At 37.9% G+C, this 18,049-nt stretch overlaps 1 protein-coding gene across 2 annotated transcripts in view; it reads left to right on the top strand.

The window, feature by feature from the left end:
• FBN1 (fibrillin 1) overlaps nucleotides 1–18,049 on the top strand; it is a 225,988-nt gene that overhangs the window by 40,339 nt on the left and 167,600 nt on the right. For both annotated transcript variants that reach the window (XR_011997378.1, XM_072738473.1), the window contains one exon: nucleotides 2,468–2,563. Coding sequence is in view for 1 of the 2 variants with exons in the window: in XM_072738473.1 (XP_072594574.1) it covers nucleotides 2,468–2,563 (96 nt within the window). In the remaining variant the exon portion in view is untranslated. The remainder of the gene's footprint in view (nucleotides 1–2,467; nucleotides 2,564–18,049) is intronic.

Raw genomic sequence — 18,049 nt, 5'->3', positions numbered from 1 at the left:
GAATACTCCATTATATAGATCTTTTACTATTTATTTAATGAATCTTTAACGATGAGTGTTTATTCTGTTTGCTTCCGGTCTTTGCCATTGTATATAGCTTTACCATGATGAATAATGTTATTATAAATAAACCAAAATTTATATAATGCTCCCATGACTGGCCATGCACTACAGTGTGGTAAGAATAATGAGTGAGTTTTGTGTAGCCCACAGCAGCAGCATGGGGAGAGGAGACACAGGACGGCTTCTCCAGTTGGGGAGACCCTTAAGCTGAGTCTCGAAGGATGGGGTGGAGTTCACTTGTCAGATGATGGAAGATGAGCCTTTTATGCAACTGGCACAGCGTGGGCCAAAGCACAAGAACATGGCGTAGGAGGAGATGTCAGACACAGCGCGAGTTTTGGTGTTGCTGAGGGAGGTGATGGGAAGGGAGATAAGATCAGAATGGAAGTCGTGGGCCAGATTTTGAGAGCCTTTATGCATCCCATGTTTGCAGCCAAAATAGACCCAGGGAAGAGGAATGAATTATTTACTACGTACCATGTGCTGGACACATTTTCAAACTCTTCACATGGATTAACTTGTTGAATAAAACAACAGCCTCCTGAGTTAGAGGCCTCTGTTACCTCTAACAGATGAGGAGAATGGGGCACCGGGTTGTCAGTAACTGGTCTACAGTTATATGGGGAGGGATTGGCAGAGTTGGGATTTGAACCCAAGCAGTCTGTCCTCATGGCCCGAGCTATGAAATGCTGGCCTTGTACACTTTACTTAAAATGGTTTAAAATGAGAAAGATCGTGCTGGCCACAGTGTAGAGGTGTAACTGCAGGGGTAAGAAACAGGAAGCAGGAAGACTAGTACCAAGGCTGTGTCTATAAAGGTGCTGGAATGGGAATGTAGTCAAAGGCATTTTTGGAAAGGGAGTCATGAGTTGCTGCTGGAAACCTCCATGCTTCCTTTGGTGCTCCTTGAAGTTTACCCCCCCAAACTACCACTTAACAGACACTCAGTTAACACTTGCAGAGTTAGAAAAACTTTCCTAGACCTCATTTTCCTAATCTGTAAAATGGGATGGTTGGCTTAGGCCATCTCAAAATTTCTTTTCTGCTTTATCTTTTCCTTCTCTCTTGACTATAAATTAAGAGGCAAATAGGAAAAATGAATATATATAAACATCTCTAATTTTATGATGAGAAATGGACTCTGGCATAGTTTTGGCTCTAAGGGGTTGTGTCAGTTCAAGTTTTCTAATCCCAAGCAGATGCCAAGACAGAATTAGATATACATGAGATTTATTGTGGAAAAGGCCTGTAAAGAATAAAGGGCTGGGGGCAGAAAGCAGGAGTAGAAGGGGAGGGCCTTCGTATATAATGCTGGTCTAACCTCTATACGAGGAGAGTGGGATTGTGTAGATTGTGTAGAAGGTACCTCAGACTATAATGCAGCTCCAAGGAAGCCTTGGCCAGGCTGATGGCAAGCTCAGAGGAAAGATTTCCCATCAGGAGAGTTCCATAATGGGCAGAAATGCTCAGTCTCTGCTATCCCACTAAACTTAGTCATTGGGTGGTAGCAGCCAGAAGATATGTGTCCTTGGCATGAACATGAAGCAGATCTGAAGGTGCGGCAGCTGAAGGCTATCAGCCAGCTAAGCTCCTTACATTAGGTTTTTTTGGAAGGATATCTGAGTGGCTCAATTCCATGACTGCCACAAGGATACAGATAAAGTGTGCAGGAAATATATGAAGGAGGAATTAATTCAAAAGGAGGTATTAGGGAAGTCTCATGGAGGAATGAGATTGGAGCTGAGCTTTGAAGAGTGGGTGGTGCTGGCAAGTTTGATGCAGCAGAGCCCACCACCTGGGGATAAAGATGCCTGGAAAGAGGCTGTGCATGAGAGAATTGCAGGAAATTGTACAGAGATGAGTTGTTCAGGGCTTGAGCTGTTGGTTCTTATTTTACTACCTTTTCTGGCAAGTAAGATGTCCCTCCCGCAAGCATCGCTGGACTTATCTCACTGATAGATTCTGTTACAATAGTGGGATCTTCATTATGGTCCGTAAATATGGTCAGAATATATATCTGTAAGGGTAACAGAGGTCAATGTTTCCCTCATGGGAATCCTCAAATCATAAGCAAAAGAGTCAGCTGGCTAAAATGCAGTTCTCATTCAGTGACATCTCTTGTAAACCACCATTTTAGATGTAGAACTGAAAGTATTGCTCAGATACTTCCCAGAATGAAGCCATCAGCATTAACAGAGGTACAAACTCACCTCTTCCAGGTGGTTTGACCGGAGTTGACTAAGGAATATAGACAGATATGGGACTGTAAAGTAACTGTTTAAAGTGAATGCCAGGATGAGTATTTAAATTTTTTATTGCTGTCCCTGCAGGGGATGGTAGGTTTTACTTCGTTAGCATCTACTTTCAGGTGAAGGCTCTCAGCTTCTCTCTTCTTACCTTCCAGCTGTCTGTGAAAGTGGCTGTCTCAATGGAGGCAGGTGTGTGGCTCCGAATCGATGTGCCTGCACATACGGCTTTACTGGACCCCAGTGTGAAAGAGGTAATTTTTTTAATGAATGAGTATAAATATGTTCTGGTGGCTAAATCTGTTACTGATTTAAGCATGCATTGTGTTTATTACAGCTACTTCATGAATTTTGCTGAGCTTTAAGGGGGTTTCTGAATTGTCACTGAGAGGGTTCCTGTGATGATAGGACAGTGGCCCCAAGTCTATGCCTGTATTCAGTAATTCTTGCTAGTAGACTGCAGGACTCACTCGTGAGCCTATGCATAAGCACCAGTTGGCAGGCATCAAGATAAAAAGAGGAGAATTTTCCATAAGGGTAAGGATTGAGCTCATTATTGTTCTAGTAAATTAGAGAAGTGGCTCCAAACGAAACATCTGTATGGAAAGGAAAAAATTTAGAATGAAGAAAAATACTTGAAAGATCTGTGAGAACCTACTGGGGGCTGTAGTAGCTTACAAGCATAGCATCCAAAAGTCACTAGAAATGTCAATTGCTGAGGAACTGGGCTTTCATGTATGTGGTTTATCTAATAATAGTGCAGCCTACTGATGTGTGTATAATCCTCACTTTTCCATATGGAGACCAAGGCTTGGGGAGGGCAAGGGATCTGCCTAAGCTCACACACTAATAATATGCTTTATTTATTTTTTATTACTTTTTAAATTTAAATCCAATTTGCCATCATATAACAACCAGTGTTCATCCCATGAAGTGCCCTCGTCAGTGCCCGTCATCCAGTTACCACATCCCCCCACTCACCTCCCCTTCTGCAACCCTTTGTTTCCTAGAGTTAGGAGTCTCTCATGGTTTGTCTCCCTCTCTAATTTTTCCCACTCAGTTCCCCTTCTTTCCCTTATAATCCCTTTTAGTATTTCTTATATTCCACATATGAGTGAAACCATATGATGATTGTCCTTCTCCAGTTGACTTGTTTCACTCAGCGTAATACCCTCCTTTAAATGGAATGTGGGTATTGTGTGTCTAAGTCTGATGCTTACTGATGCTCCTAATTAAAAAATTTTTTTAGCCAATATGCCTACCTGTAAAAGGAAATATGATATTGAGATGTATTTAGATGTGTAATATTATTGAGTTTTCCCCCCAACCCCCTGAAATTTGGCTTTATTGAATGTCTTGTCTCTACATTCGTAGCTGTTTCTCATCATTCATAGTTTCATGGTGAAAGTTTGGGAGGTTTATTTCATACAAAACTGCACAAATAGTCATGAAAACACTCATTAAAAATATTCACGAACCTTTTATTTATTTATTTATTTTTTTACTCATGAACCTTTTAAACTGCAATCATCGGGGGATCCCTGGGTGGTGCAGCGGTTTGGCGCCTGCCTTTGGCCCAGGGCGCGATCCTGGAGACCCGGGATCGAATCCCACATCGGGCTCCCGGTGCATGGAGCCTTCTTCTCCCTCTGCCTGTGTCTCTGCCTCTCTCTCTTTCTCTCTGTATGACTATCATAAATAAAAAAAATAAAAAAAAATTTAAACTGCAATCATCACTTTTATCCAAAGTTTTATAAAGATTTTTTTCTATTCTGAGATGGAAAGCTAAGATTCAAGTAGCAGATGTTGAATATATGTTATGTAAAAACAAAGAACAGAGATTGGTATGGGAGAAATTATTTTCTGCTTCTATTTTTGTAAGTTCATCTAAATTCAGTTATCTATTGATAAAGCAATAATACCAAGTTTAGTAGATAATAACTAGGCTAATAGTAATAGTAATTCTAGTACTCTAGGTTAATTACTATTATTACTGGATAAATTATATTGTATCTTAGTTCGTTACCACCAAATGGTATTGATGAGTAATCAATACATCAAGTGTTTTTATTGATTCAGAGATAATATATCTCTAATGATATTCAAAATAATAGAGATGCTTCTTTTGATTAGGTGGTAGCATTCTGTAGCCTTATTACTCAGCGAAGATGATCGGGGATTTAAATTGTTGAGAATAAAATTGCTGGCATGTAACTTGGACAGTAGTGTGTGAAAATAATTCCTCAGATAATAATACTAAAATAAATAATATATTTTAGAAAAATCACAGAAAGTTTTAGGGTATTTTACCTCTAAGGGAGTGGTTAATGATTTGCTGTAAAGAATATTGATGCCCATAGTTCAGACATTGATGATAATACAGTCTAAAATAAAAGCATGATATTTTACCATTCCACAGTTATTTCTTCAAAGACTTCACCTTTGACCAAGATTAAGAAATGGGGTGAACACATTGAGTTACTAAACCTATCCTCAAAATTTGCATATTACTTAGGAATTTCTCTAAGTTTGGAGTGTCTTTAACTGCTCCCTTTGAGGATAACGCTATCCTGAAATTTGAACTAAGATGTAAATATATTTTGGTGCCGTAGAATCTTCACAGTGGTGATTATCTAAATAAAATTATTCCCTAAATGGTAGATTTTCAGGCATATGCAGTAGTGGAGGTTGGGGAGAAAGCAGGCTCTCTTTGCCTGTTCAACCCCTGAATACAGTCCTAGACCTTCAGTGAGAGAAGGGAAACACAAGTGTAATTTCACTCACCACATGGGAGAGGGGAGTCTTTTTTATTCCAGAATTGTATTTAAACTTAGAGAATCTTCACTGTTTTCTGCTCTTATGGAAGTCATCTGCTTACCTCTTTAAAGAACTAGAGGTAATATCTCCCTTTACTCAAATGCATGCTCATGATTTCAAGAATGATTAACAAAAATGTAGGACTGAGTCAGGGCAAATCCATCCTGAAGCATAGGAAAATGTTCAGTGTGATTTCTATGGTGGTTTAGTATACTAATGAAGTTGTTTATTGCTTAGGTTGGTTTATTAAGTTGTTTCATTACCCAGGCTAGTTGCATTGTGTTTTAATTGGGATATGGCTTTTTATTTTTAAAAATAACTTGCAGGAAGTCTTTACTAATCTCCTCTTTTCCTTCCAAAAGGCCGAGCCAAGTGCTCCTTCTGCTTTCTCCCTTAGTACATTCTCCACGCTTGTTTTGATAGCATTTACCACATTATATTGAAACAGCGGGTTCCCATACTTCTCTCCCTGACTAGGGTGTTAGCTCTTCAGCAGCAACTATAGTTTCATCAACTTTTTAATTTGCACCCCAAGTTCAATGTCTGATGCATAGTATTTGGCCAATAAATGTTGAACTGGACTTATTTTAAAGCACCAGAAGGGCAGCCCCGGTGGCTCAGCGATTTAGCGCCCACTTCAGCCCAGGGCGTGATCCTGGAGACCTGGGATCGAGTCCCAAGTGGGGCTCCCTGCATGGAGCCTGCTTCTCCCTCTGCCTGTGTCTCTGCCTCTCTCTCTCTCTCTCTCTCTCTCTCACGAATAAATAAATAAAATCTTTAAAAAAAAAGCATCAGAAAATCTGGAGATATGGTTATCAGGTATGAATAAATATCTCCTGGAAGTAATTGCTGTTTACCTACTTGTTGATAGTCCTGGATATTTTTCATTGGTTTTGTTTTAAGCAGAGTTTACAGTGCTGATGACTAATTGAATTTGGCCCTATCTTTCACAAGTATGATCTTTTTAGGGCCACAAGATTGTCATTTTTTTCAGTAGGAAAGGATGTGAAAAGGAAGGCATATTTTGACTAAACCAGGTGGCACATTTATACCCTTTGGGGGTGACACTGGCAGGATTTGGATCATTTTGAGCCAATAAGTGAATCTTAATAATCCATGAACATAGTGTTTGGATTTGTGATGGAGACAAGCAGTGGATCCATGCTTGAATTGCAAATCAGAACATTCATTCAACAGATGCAATCAGAATATGAAGCAAATTAGTCTTTCCAGGAAAATAATGTTTTAAAAAAATACCTTGGGAAGTTAGCTTTATGGGGAAGGTGGCAGTGATACTGTTGCCTGTCTCTCTATACTAAGAGGAACAAAAGTAGAGATCTATGACTTGCTTGGCCTGCAGTGTTTACTTTTTAAAAACCAAATGTGAATGCCTTTAGTTACATTTTCCAGTTTGTCACAGTCTTTACCTCTCCCTGTTGTGATGCATCCTGCTCTCTTCATCCGTTTTTCAGTTGCTTCTATTAGTTGCATTAGTTTGCTTCTTAGCCCCGGCAGGCACTTAAGTCTGCCACCTCCTACTACATTTATACAAAGTGTAGATTTACACTTAGGATTTTCTGGATAACCTCCTCCCTCAGCTCCCCTTCATTTTTGCCTTCTCTCTGCTGGGGCCCTGAGCTACTTAGTAAAGCTTGTCTTGCCTACCCTCAGTGGTGCAGTATGTTAGTCTTTCTTTCTTTCTCTCTCTCTCTCTTTCTCTTCCCTTCCTCCCTCCCTCCCTTCCTTCCTTCCTTCCTTCCTTCCTTCCTCCCTTCCTCCCTTCCTCCCTTCCTCCCTTTTCTTCCTTTTTCTAGCATTTCTTATTTGAATACTGAAATGAAATCAGTGCCTATTTGGCAGTGACAACACAAGCTGGTTGTGTATTCCTCTAGTTATTGCCAACAAGAGTATGTGGAATCATATTTTCTCTTGCCATCTTGCATCAGAATGCTGATGACTTAGAATCTTGTTAAATGCTCTTGTATTAAACAAAGTGAATCATGTGATGGATAAGATTTCTCTAGGTCATGAAAAAAGAGAGAAGGATGATGGGGGTAGAGCTGAAGTTGAAGATGGGGAGGGGATAATGATGAATAGGCTTGGGGAAGAAGAGAACAGAAGATAGATACTAAGAAAGCGTGAGGAGAAACAAGGCCACCAGGAGAACACTGAGTGAAAGAAACTAAAAGCAAGGAATTCAAGAAATAGCTTGACAATTGTTACTCAAAGGTCAAGAAAGAATGAGAATCACAAAGAGGCCCTTTGATGTAGCAATAGGTGATGTGTACTGGATGCTTAGAGTGTGCCCGGCAGTGTGCTGAACACTAAGGCAGTTTGCAACAATCTTATGACCTATAACAAGTCCCACCTTGTAGAGTAGATAGAGACAGAGAGAGGACAAAGAGCTGGCCCCAGGTCAGAGAGCTTGTAAGAGGTACAATCAAAAACTGAAACCAGCTAGACTGGCTCAAAAGCCTATGCACATAACACTGTGCTATATTTGGATTTCGCTGGGAAAAGCTCATTAGTAACCATAGAGAATTTTTCTGAGGAATTATAAGAAATCCAGAACCATGAGTTTTAGCATAGAAAAGTTACAGATTTTTAAAAAAGCACTTCAAGAAATTTGGCTAGGTAAGTAGTTTCCTTCTTTGGTAGAGTTAAGTTGCTTTTAAATAATTTTAAAAGCCAAGGGAAAGGAGTCTTGAGTATTGCTTGGGTGCATCTAATGTAGGAACTCGAACTATTTCTCTATTTGCTGATTTTGTTGTTTTAAACATTACAGTCCACTCTTGGAGAAAGGGTGATACCTGTCTGTTTATAGTCCATGTAAATTGACTCCAAAAGACTGAACCAACATTTTGAAATGTAGACCTACAAAATGATTATTCTTTGTGCAGTTACTATGGAAGGTTATATAGTTTTCCTATGATATTACAATTCTTCAAATCATATTTGGAAACTCTTTTTTGGAATTATCTTTACAGAGTCAGCAATACATTTGAATAAGTTTGTGAACGTTTTGCCTTCCTTTCTGGGAGGCATTTAAATTTTAAGAAACAGCCTAAAATAGAGTCCATTCTAATGAGTCTAGTGGATAGTGGAGCACTTTAGTTATTTGGGGTAAAAAATGGATTTAGATTAAAAAGTTGTGTGACTTTTGAAGCACATGGAATTGGATTAATGTTTTAATGTTAAATTTTATGTGAGCCAGAAGATGAACTCTTTTGGAAGCATAGATGCTAGTAACAAGATATTTTCTATTATTACTCCATCTGGAGATCTTCATTATGTACCATCTGAATGTAAACATGGACATGGATTCTTCTCTGTCTCGAATCATTTGTTTAGTGTTTTCTAAAAGGTAACAAGCAATAAACTGCTTTTACTGAAATATGTTGAGGCCCTTGTGAGCTTTGTTTTTGGTATTTGGTCTAAATGGAAAGTAAATACCAGTGTGTAGATAGCAGGGTATCATGCCCTAAATGTTACTATGCATCTGAAGTGGTATTGCAATATTTGGTAGTTGGTGGATCATTGGATAAACTTGATCTTCCTAGAACACTTCCAGAAAATGCATATGTTGACATAGATATTCAGTTTTTGTGGTTGAGTAATGATATGAACGTAGAGAACATATGCTACCATGCCCCTGGATGCTGCATGTGCCTGGTGTGAACAAGCAGGGCTATTCACAAAATTAAAGCAGTTAATTTTTGTCTCCCACTTACAGTCCCTCTGAGCCCAGTCAGTAGGCTAGTCTTCTTCCAGCTGGTGGATGGAATTTTCTGGTCCCTTTCAGAATGTTTCCCCTGTGGGTCCCTTATGTGAGCAAAGATGTCTGTATTCTTCTTGGTTGCTTACATTTCCTTCTTCAAGCCCTAGATGTCCAAAGGTACTCCAGCCATTTGGCCTCTTTGCCACTCCACTCTAGGCAGCCCTTTGAGGAAGAATCTAAGTCCATTCCATACCAGCTTTCTCTTACAGTGGTCCACAACTACCTGGTGGAAAATACTCATGCGTTTTTTGCCACAATACATTTTTAGAGTGCACACCAACTTCAACAAAGAGGCAGCCTCTCCCTTGAACCATATCCAAGCATCTGGCCAGCCAGTGTCCAGGCATTTGATGGTTCCCAATCTGCAGTGTCCTCCAAACTGTGGTGGATACAGTCTGAGTAGTCTCCTTGAAGCCCCTCTCATGACTTGTCATCATAATGTGGTCTTCCACCAGCTTCCTAACTGTGTTATCCCCATCTCTTCCTACCTCAGATATTTTTGTATTCCTGTTAGGCAATAACAGGGTTTAAGAGCCATATGACCAGATTGTCATCACCTCCTTTGCAAATTCTGCATCATAGTGTCACTCTTGACTTAGAATGTGGCATCTTTTATCTTGGTGCTTCAACTGAAATGTTCATTTTAACACCCTTTAATATAAAAATGAGTCATTTTGTACGGCTATTAAATTTTATTTAAAATTTGATATCATGGTTTCATCTTCTAAGACCATTTGTTTTCAAATTTCTTTTTTTCCTTTTAAGCTCTTATGAACTTCTAAAAAAGATAAAACTAATTTTTATGTTAGTAGCCACACTTAATATTTGGATCACTTTTCAGTCTTGGGTATTCAAAATGCTATTGCAGATAACACTGAGCAATAGAAATATAATGTGAGCTACATATAGAAATTTTAACTTTTCTAGTAGCCACATGAAAAAGTAAAGAGAAACAGGTAAAACTAATCTTAATAACATATTTTGTTTAACCCAGTATATCTAAAAGTTTTATTTTAATAGATAGTATGAAAAATTATTGAGATATTTTGCATTCTTTTTTCCACAGTAAGACTTTGAGCCCTGATGCTTGTTATCCCACATCTCAGTTTGGGCCAGCTAAGAACCAATGTGGCTAGTGGCTACCATATTGGACAGCACAGCTCTAGAGCTTTACTTCTAATATTACACATCAACACCTCCCCTAAGATCTCTATTAGATCTCCAGTTTTCCTTCTTCTCACTGCTTCTTCTTCACCTTTTAAGAAAGCAGCATCTTAGAGAATCAGAGCCTGTATTGATATTTAAAAAATAAGCCAATGTAAACCCCCCCCCCCACAAAATTAGAGGTTTTAGGTTAGAGTCTAATTTCTCAGGAATTGCTAAGCTGAATTTTGTTCAAATATAAGCGATTAGCAAAATCTCTTGTAGTCACATCAATTAAGTATTAAGAACTATAGCAAATACTTCATAAAGGCTCAGCCTTAAGCTAGGCACTGTGATGAAATCAGAAGGAAATTTATGGTTCTTGTCATCAGGGACTAAAAATCATTTTTCAAAAAGATAGAAATGTGTATGTGAAATAGTAAAATAACAGCAGGGCAATGATTTAGCTAGGTAGATGAAGGAAAGTCTACAGATGAAGGGAAAGAGATAGTACAAACATGAAGAGGCTGGAATTGACCAGAGGAGATGGAGGGCAAAGTTGCCCTTAGGAAGTTCTTGCTATGCTAGCTTTCTAGCATGTTGGAAACCTCCTCTGAGAAAAGACGAGGGGGCATGATGCCAACTTGCCTAACTCCAAAGAAGGAAAAATCTATCTCAAATCTCTCTGTGATACCCGTCTGTTCTACTCAATTGTGGCTTCTGTACCATTTCTGTATGAGGCAGGGTATTGGTATTTCAGAACATTCTTTGAATATATATATTAGTGGGTGGACTAGTCTATTTCTGAAACTGTTTTAGCTTAATCCTGTGGATAGCAGTCTGGAGACCCTTACCAATTTTATATGCTCAATTGAGAGTCCTTGAGAATGTTTGGTGTTTATGTTCCCTAGTAGTTATGGCCTCTAGAGAGTTTGTGCTGTTTTTGGTTTATGAATGTATATCGGACAAATATATGGGACTTCGTGGTCTAGATGATGTGCCAAAGTACTTTTTGTAGAACATTAGTCCCATGGGGGTTCCATGAAATGAAGTTTCCATGGTCAATAGCATTTTGGAAACTCTATACCATATCCTCTTTTGGAAAGGCAGTGGGTGTATTAGTATGTTAGCTCTTGGGAGTACTTCAAGGTAACTGTTTTTATTTAGTTTAACTCAGCACTTCTAAATCCATGAATTTTAGAATCCCCATCCTCCCCCGCCTTTCTCCATTAACACCTTTAACATCTTTATCTTGAAGATCTGGATTCTGATTATTTTAACAGTTATTTTGAAAATCATTTGACATCTCTGTGACAACACCTTCGTGTTTTACATAGATATTCTAAATCCATATATGATCCTTATCTGAAGATGAGTATTTACTACATGTCTAGAGGTTCTTGGAGGAAGATTCTCAACATGTAGTAACTCACCTCTTGTGTTCCTAAGAGGATTCATTTGGCCATAAATTGAATTGCAGTATGAAACACCCATTCCCAGGGATTTGGTTTTCAGACATTCTAAAGTATAACCTAGGTTAGGTGGACTGTGATAAATACCTGGTTCAGAAAGGTTTGATGTGGGCAGCCTGGTGGCTCAGTGGTTTAGCGCCGCCTTTGGCCCAGGGCCTGATCCTGGAGTCCCTGGATCGAGTCCCACGTTGGGCTCCCTGCATGGAGCCTGCTTCTCCCTCTGCCTGTGTCTCTACCTCTCTCCCCCCCCCGCCCTCTGTGTTTCTCATGAATAAATAAAATATTAAAAAAAAAAGAAAGGTTTGATGTGATTGGCATTATGCTGTCTAGTTTTGATCAGCACTTGAGGGTTCTACTTACCAGAACTGGGAATATGTGGTATTCTTGAAACCAGAGCTTCTCTTTTCTAGATTGGTTAAATTCTTTTCTTTCAAGGTCAACTTTAAGGCTTATTCCTCCAGTCTTTTCTTGACCATAGGGAGTGCCACCTCCCAACTCCATCAATTTCCATACGAATTCACTGACATCACTCTCTCTGGTGCCTGGACCTCTTCTATATTTCTATTTGATAGTCAATGCGTACATTAAATGATTGGTCTTTGTCGTTTACTTTAAGCCACATTAGCCATTTTAGTATTTTTATTCCTCTAATGAATTATTTTTCTTGTACTTCATTACATTTTTAAATAATTGGGTGACACAGCCTTTGTCTTTGGGGATATATATATTTGGGGGATATATATATATATATATATCCCCATCACTGAGCCACCCAGGCATCCCTATAGTGATAGTTTTTAATGATGTTTATTAAGAAGTAAGAAATGAGCATGTTCATCTTGTCAGAAACTTCTTTCCATGTACATTTATTGATTCTTATGTTGAGATCCTTATATCAGCATAAAAATATCTAGAATCCCATTTCATGCCTCTGAGGAAGCCTTATAAGTAATTTATAATATTTTAAGCTTTCTTAAAAATATTTTCTTTAGGAACACTTGGGTGGCTCAGTGGTTGAGGGTCTGCTTTTGGCTCAGGGCGTGATTCTGGGGTCCTGGGATTTAGTCCCCCATCGGTCTCCCCGCAGGGAGCCTGCTTCTCCCTCTGCCTATGTCTCTGCCTCTCTCTCTCTCTCTCTCTCTCTCTGTCTCATGAATAAATAAATAAAAATTTTTTAAAAATATTTTTTCTTCACTAAATGAAACATAAATGACATACTCCTTTAAAAATGTAAATATACATACATACACAAGCATGAATATATATGTAAATATATATACACACATATATATTTTTTAACTAATATTTTTTAAAAAATTAAATTTGGGCTATTGGATCCTTTCTGATATGAGATGCATGATCTGAGAATTATCAAATTTGCTGATCTTATTCTAGTTTGGGGGCTAACAAAATGCTGATTCATACATAGTCTTCTAGCTGGTCTATGGTGCTTTTCATAGACCAAAAAACCAAAAAAAAAAAAAAACCAAACAACCCCAAAAAACAACAAAAATAAACCCAAAAAACCAAAAACTGTGTCTCATTGAGTACCAATGAGAGCCCAGTACTGTGAGGAGAGTAGGTATGCATTAAATCTTTGTTGATTTACTTAATTTAACTGTGGGACCTTGAAGTTGATGAGAGTATCTAAGTATTAAATATATTTGTTTAATACAACATTTTTTTAAAAAAGGGTATTCTGAACAATAGCACCTACAAATGCATCTGTATTTCATGTGGAAATAGGAGTACAGATATTGATAATTGAAATGTGTGGGAAGTGAATTCTGTTGCACACATGAAAGAAATGTTCTCCAACTTTCCTACCATATTCCCTCAGCAGCAATCCCTTTTCTCTGAACTTTTCAGAAGAGCTTTGTAAGTAAACAATAGATCAGGATATTTATTTCCTCAGGAAATAAGGAATGTTCTAATGGTGCAAATCATAAAACAGGCCCATTTCTATCTTGGTCCCTGGAGACCCCTCACTCTCTTTCCTGCCTCCTCATAGGAGACATTGTTGACCTTCACTGTTGTAGGACATTCAACTAGGTGAAAGAGAAGGCTTGCAGGTTTGGGGGCAAATTTTACTCAAATTGAAAATGGTTTTATAAATATTCATTAGCTCTTAAGGATCATTTCTTTCCTAAAGTCCTAATGGAAAAATCTTATTTTCTATTTAGGGATTTCAGTAATTTATTCTTTAAATTCAAACTGGTGAACTTTAAAAGACAAAGGCAAAAATCATGGCCCTTCAAAGTAAAATTTGATTCATTCTTTGTATAATGATTTGTAAGCTTCATTTGCAAAGTGGGGAATATTTTGGAACTTTCTTGTACTATGGGAAAAATAAAAGGCAAGGCATACATAGATTTTAATGATATAAAACTGGTTTTGGATAGCAGTGTGTAATAGAAGTTTGAATTGTCCTCTTTGAGGAAAATAACCCTTAAACACCATAGAAAATTCTTTCTTTCTTTCTTTTTTTTTTTAAAAAGCAGAATTTGGAGTTGGATAGAGCTATTTCTTTTCAGACCTTATTTAGGCTTCATTTCTTTCTACAGTGTTTTTCCACACTGCCAAGCAGAACAAGCTATCACAAACCCAAAAAAAGGCAATGGCTCTAAAAAGTCATTAGAGCCCTTTACAGAGCCAATCTGCAGTGTGCATAGGGTTCACATGTTCTCATGACTTCTAGATTGTGATTTTTAAATTTTTTTATGAATGAGAGGAAATGAAAGGAAAATTGTTTTCAAAACTAAATTTTTATTCCAAAGGACTCCTCATTCCAACTTGTCAATATCACAGGACAATAATTTCAATGTTTTAATTTAAGATGCCTAATTAGGAGATGGATGTTTTTTCAATTGCCTCACCATTCCTTGAAAACTGGTTAAGAGCTCAGACTCTGGGAAAAAAAAATGTTCTCTATCTTTATAGGTCTGATTCTACTTTTTGTTTGTTTCTTCATCTGTTTTGTTTTTATTCCACATGTAAGTGGAATCATTTGGCATTTGTCTTTCTCTGTCTGACTTATTTCACTTAGCATAATACCCTCTAAGTCTCTCCAGTTGTCTCAAATGGCAAGATCTTATCCTTTCTTATGGCAGAATAATATTCCATTGTATATACATGCCACATTTTCTTTAACCATTCATCTATTGATGGACATTTGAGTTACTTCTATATCTTGGTTATTGTAAATAATGCTACAATAAACACAGGGGTGCATGTATCTTTTTGAATTAGTGTTTCATTTTCTTTATGTAAATACCCAGTAGTAGAATTATTGGATCATGTGGTATTTCCATTTTTAAATTTTTGAGGAAACTCCAAACTGTTTTCCCCAGTGGCTGTACCAATTTACGTTTCTACCAACACATTGCATGAGGGTTCTTTTTTCTCCATATCCTCACCAATACATGTTTTTTCTTATGATTTTGATTTAAGCCATTCCAACAGGTATGAGGTGTGATACCTCATTGTAGTTTTGATTTGCATTTTCCTGCTGATGAGTGATATTGAGCATCTTTTCATGTGTCTGTTGACCTTCTGCATGTCTTCTTCAGAAAAATGTCTATTCAGGTCCTCTGCCCAGTTTTTAAATTGGATTGTTTTTTGGTGTTGAGTTGTATAGGTTCTTTATATGTTTTGGATATTAAGCCCCTATTTGATACATCATTTGCAAATACCTTCTCCTATCCAGTAGGTTGCCTTTCTGTTTTGTTGATGGTTTCCTTCATGGTGCAGAGGCATGTTATTTTGATGTAGCCCCAACAGTTTATTTTTGCTTTTGTTTCCCTTGCCTTAGGTGACATATCTAGAAAAAATGCTGCTATATCCAATGTTGGGGTATTTTAAAACCATGCACTCCAAACCTCACTTATTAGAGTTCAGTTTTGTTAAATGCACCCATAAAAAGGCATAATATTAAGCTGAAAAGAAAATGTTCAGTAAGATATATGAGTTTTTATGTTGTGTTATCAGTTTTTTCCCTGGTACTGTGTTAACAACTGGAGATGTACAATAGTACATGAGACACACTTACTTCTGCCTTCTGGAGTTATACTCTAATGGGAAAAGAGATTATAAAAATAAACAGAGAAACACCAAAGTACCAATGTGGCGAAGATCATGAAAGAAAATAGAGATTATGAGGGCAGGTAATAATAATGCATGTGGACTGATGGTCAGAGGTGACTCTGAAGAATAAGTTGCCAGCCATGTGAAGAGTAAGAGGAAGCTTTCTAGATGGGAGGAAGAATGTGTGTGTGTGTGTGTGTGTGTGTGTGTGTGTGTGTGTGTGTAAAGGTTCTAAGATGGTAAGCGCCTATGTATTTGAAGAAATGAAAGTAAGCATTTTATGGACAGAGTTCAGAGAGTGAGGAAGAGTGATAGGAGATGAGGTGGGAGCAGTGATCAGGAGAATATTATAGGGAGCACTGTATGCAGCATATTAAGGCATGGACAGTGGTGCCATGTCACCCACATTGGGGAATGAGAAGAACACTGTAGATTTTTCTATGGCACCTAAGAATCCTGATGGCTCAGGTCATCCCTGAGACTCTGCTCTAAAGAGCCCCCAAATACTGACTCAGATAAGGTGGTAGAGTTCTTTTTGCAGGTTTCCAATGCCCTTTCAAACTAGGGGAATCTTGAGTTTTAAGTAACTTGTATTGCTTTTCCTCCAATCCTTGTTTCTAGAACTCTGACCCCTAGCAATCCCCTAGGAAAGTGGTGGTTAAACTGAAACTTAGATGCTTTTAAAACACATAAAACAAGTTCACTATGAAAATGGTTTGTTGAAGCATCAAGTATGTTGAGATAATTCATGCCTTTGAGTGGACTTCTCCCCAGGGAACGCCTTTGGATGTCATAATAGCAATTCTGGTATCAATAAATCATTTACTGTTTGGACAAGTTATAGCCACCACCTCAGTCACCAGATACATTTGTAATGGTTTATGTGTGAATAATAACAATAATCACCTAGCAACATACTGTTTGGTCATGTCATTTGTATAATACCACATGTGGTTTTGCCATCTTTGGATAGACAAACTCTTGATGTGTTTAAAATATATGTTGCAAATTAAACAACAAATATTGTTGGAGGCCCACTGTGTACACAATACACGAAATCATGCTGCATGGTGTGTGGCTTTACAGAAGAATGACACATTGATGTCTTTTGCTAGTTTTTTTAGTATTTCTCCTGCCTTATGAGAGAAGGGACTGTATCTGTCTCATTTACCATTTTACCTCCAGTGCTAGGCACCTAGTAGCTCAGTAAGTATTTGCTGACTGGCCGGCTGGCTGAATAAACGGATACTTTTTAGGCACATTTTATTTCTCATAACACAAATAAGAAATAAGTGAACTAGGTCTCTGCTTGTAATGGATGGTTTTCCACTTGACCTTTTAAAGCCATGAACAGTGTCAGATATCTAGCTAAATAAATAGCTAATTGAATTCTCTGAAATGTTAATACCTCAGAAGAGCCAAAGTTATGGGATACCTTCCATACATTCAGTACTTTATAGACATATACACAGCCTCATTTGGTTCTTGGAACAATCTTGAAAGGATACTCTTATAATCAAGGAAATAGATTGGAAAGACCCTCTGTGTCTCACCCAATGCACATCTCAAGAAAGAGATCTCTGTTTTCTACTTCAGCCCAGACAATGGTGCATCCATAGTTTCCAATAAATCTTTGCCTTGATTTTAGATCTATAGTCATCTGTAGGATTACACTTAGCCATTATCAATTATCTTTATTTAAGCTCTACCTTTCTTTGTTTCTCTCCATCCCATGTATCTCTTTGATTCTTAGTTGGCCTGCTGACACTTGGCTATTTCCATTCTTTCTGTTTCTCAGTCTCTAGATTAAGTTTTAAAATACTAAATTTTGTGGGACTAGGCAAATCTTTGCAATTGAATTTGTTGGGGAGAGCTAGTCTTTAATTGTAAGTGGATGCTATATGATGAAAATACTTTTGCCTAGGCCAAAGACAAATATAGTGATGGATATGGGAGCTTAGCTGCAATTGAGCTGTGAATGGAGTAGGAAGAGAATGTGGTCCCAGTGGAGCCTGAGAACACACAGACACAGAGAATTTGGATGTATGAATGAATTGCTCTGCTTTGGTGTAATTTATGTAAGTGTGAAATTAGACCAGGTATAATGCAGTGTGTGTTCAGGGAAGGGCTGAGAATTGATTTTCTTTTAGGATCAGTTTGTTTTCTTGATGCATGTGTCAGGGGATTTGCAGTTTTGTTCTTATAAAAATAACTGAGGATTTAGAGTAGGAGAATAGTCTCATCTATAAGCATGAGCTCCATAAGAACAGGAATTTTTGCCCATTTTTCACAATGCCTAGAATAATGGCTGATGCATAGTAGATGCTCAGTAAATGTTTGTTGATTAAAAGAATGGATCTGGTATACATGCAACCTCTCACATTTAACAATAGTACTAGGTTCAGAGTGAACTGAATGATTTGCAGGTGTATTGTCATAACGATGTC

This window comes from Vulpes vulpes, chromosome 15 (assembly GCF_048418805.1).
Source record: "Vulpes vulpes isolate BD-2025 chromosome 15, VulVul3, whole genome shotgun sequence".
NCBI lineage: Eukaryota > Metazoa > Chordata > Mammalia > Carnivora > Canidae > Vulpes > Vulpes vulpes.
Note: the sequence above shows the minus strand (reverse complement) of the source record. Positions and strands in the feature narration are given on the sequence as shown.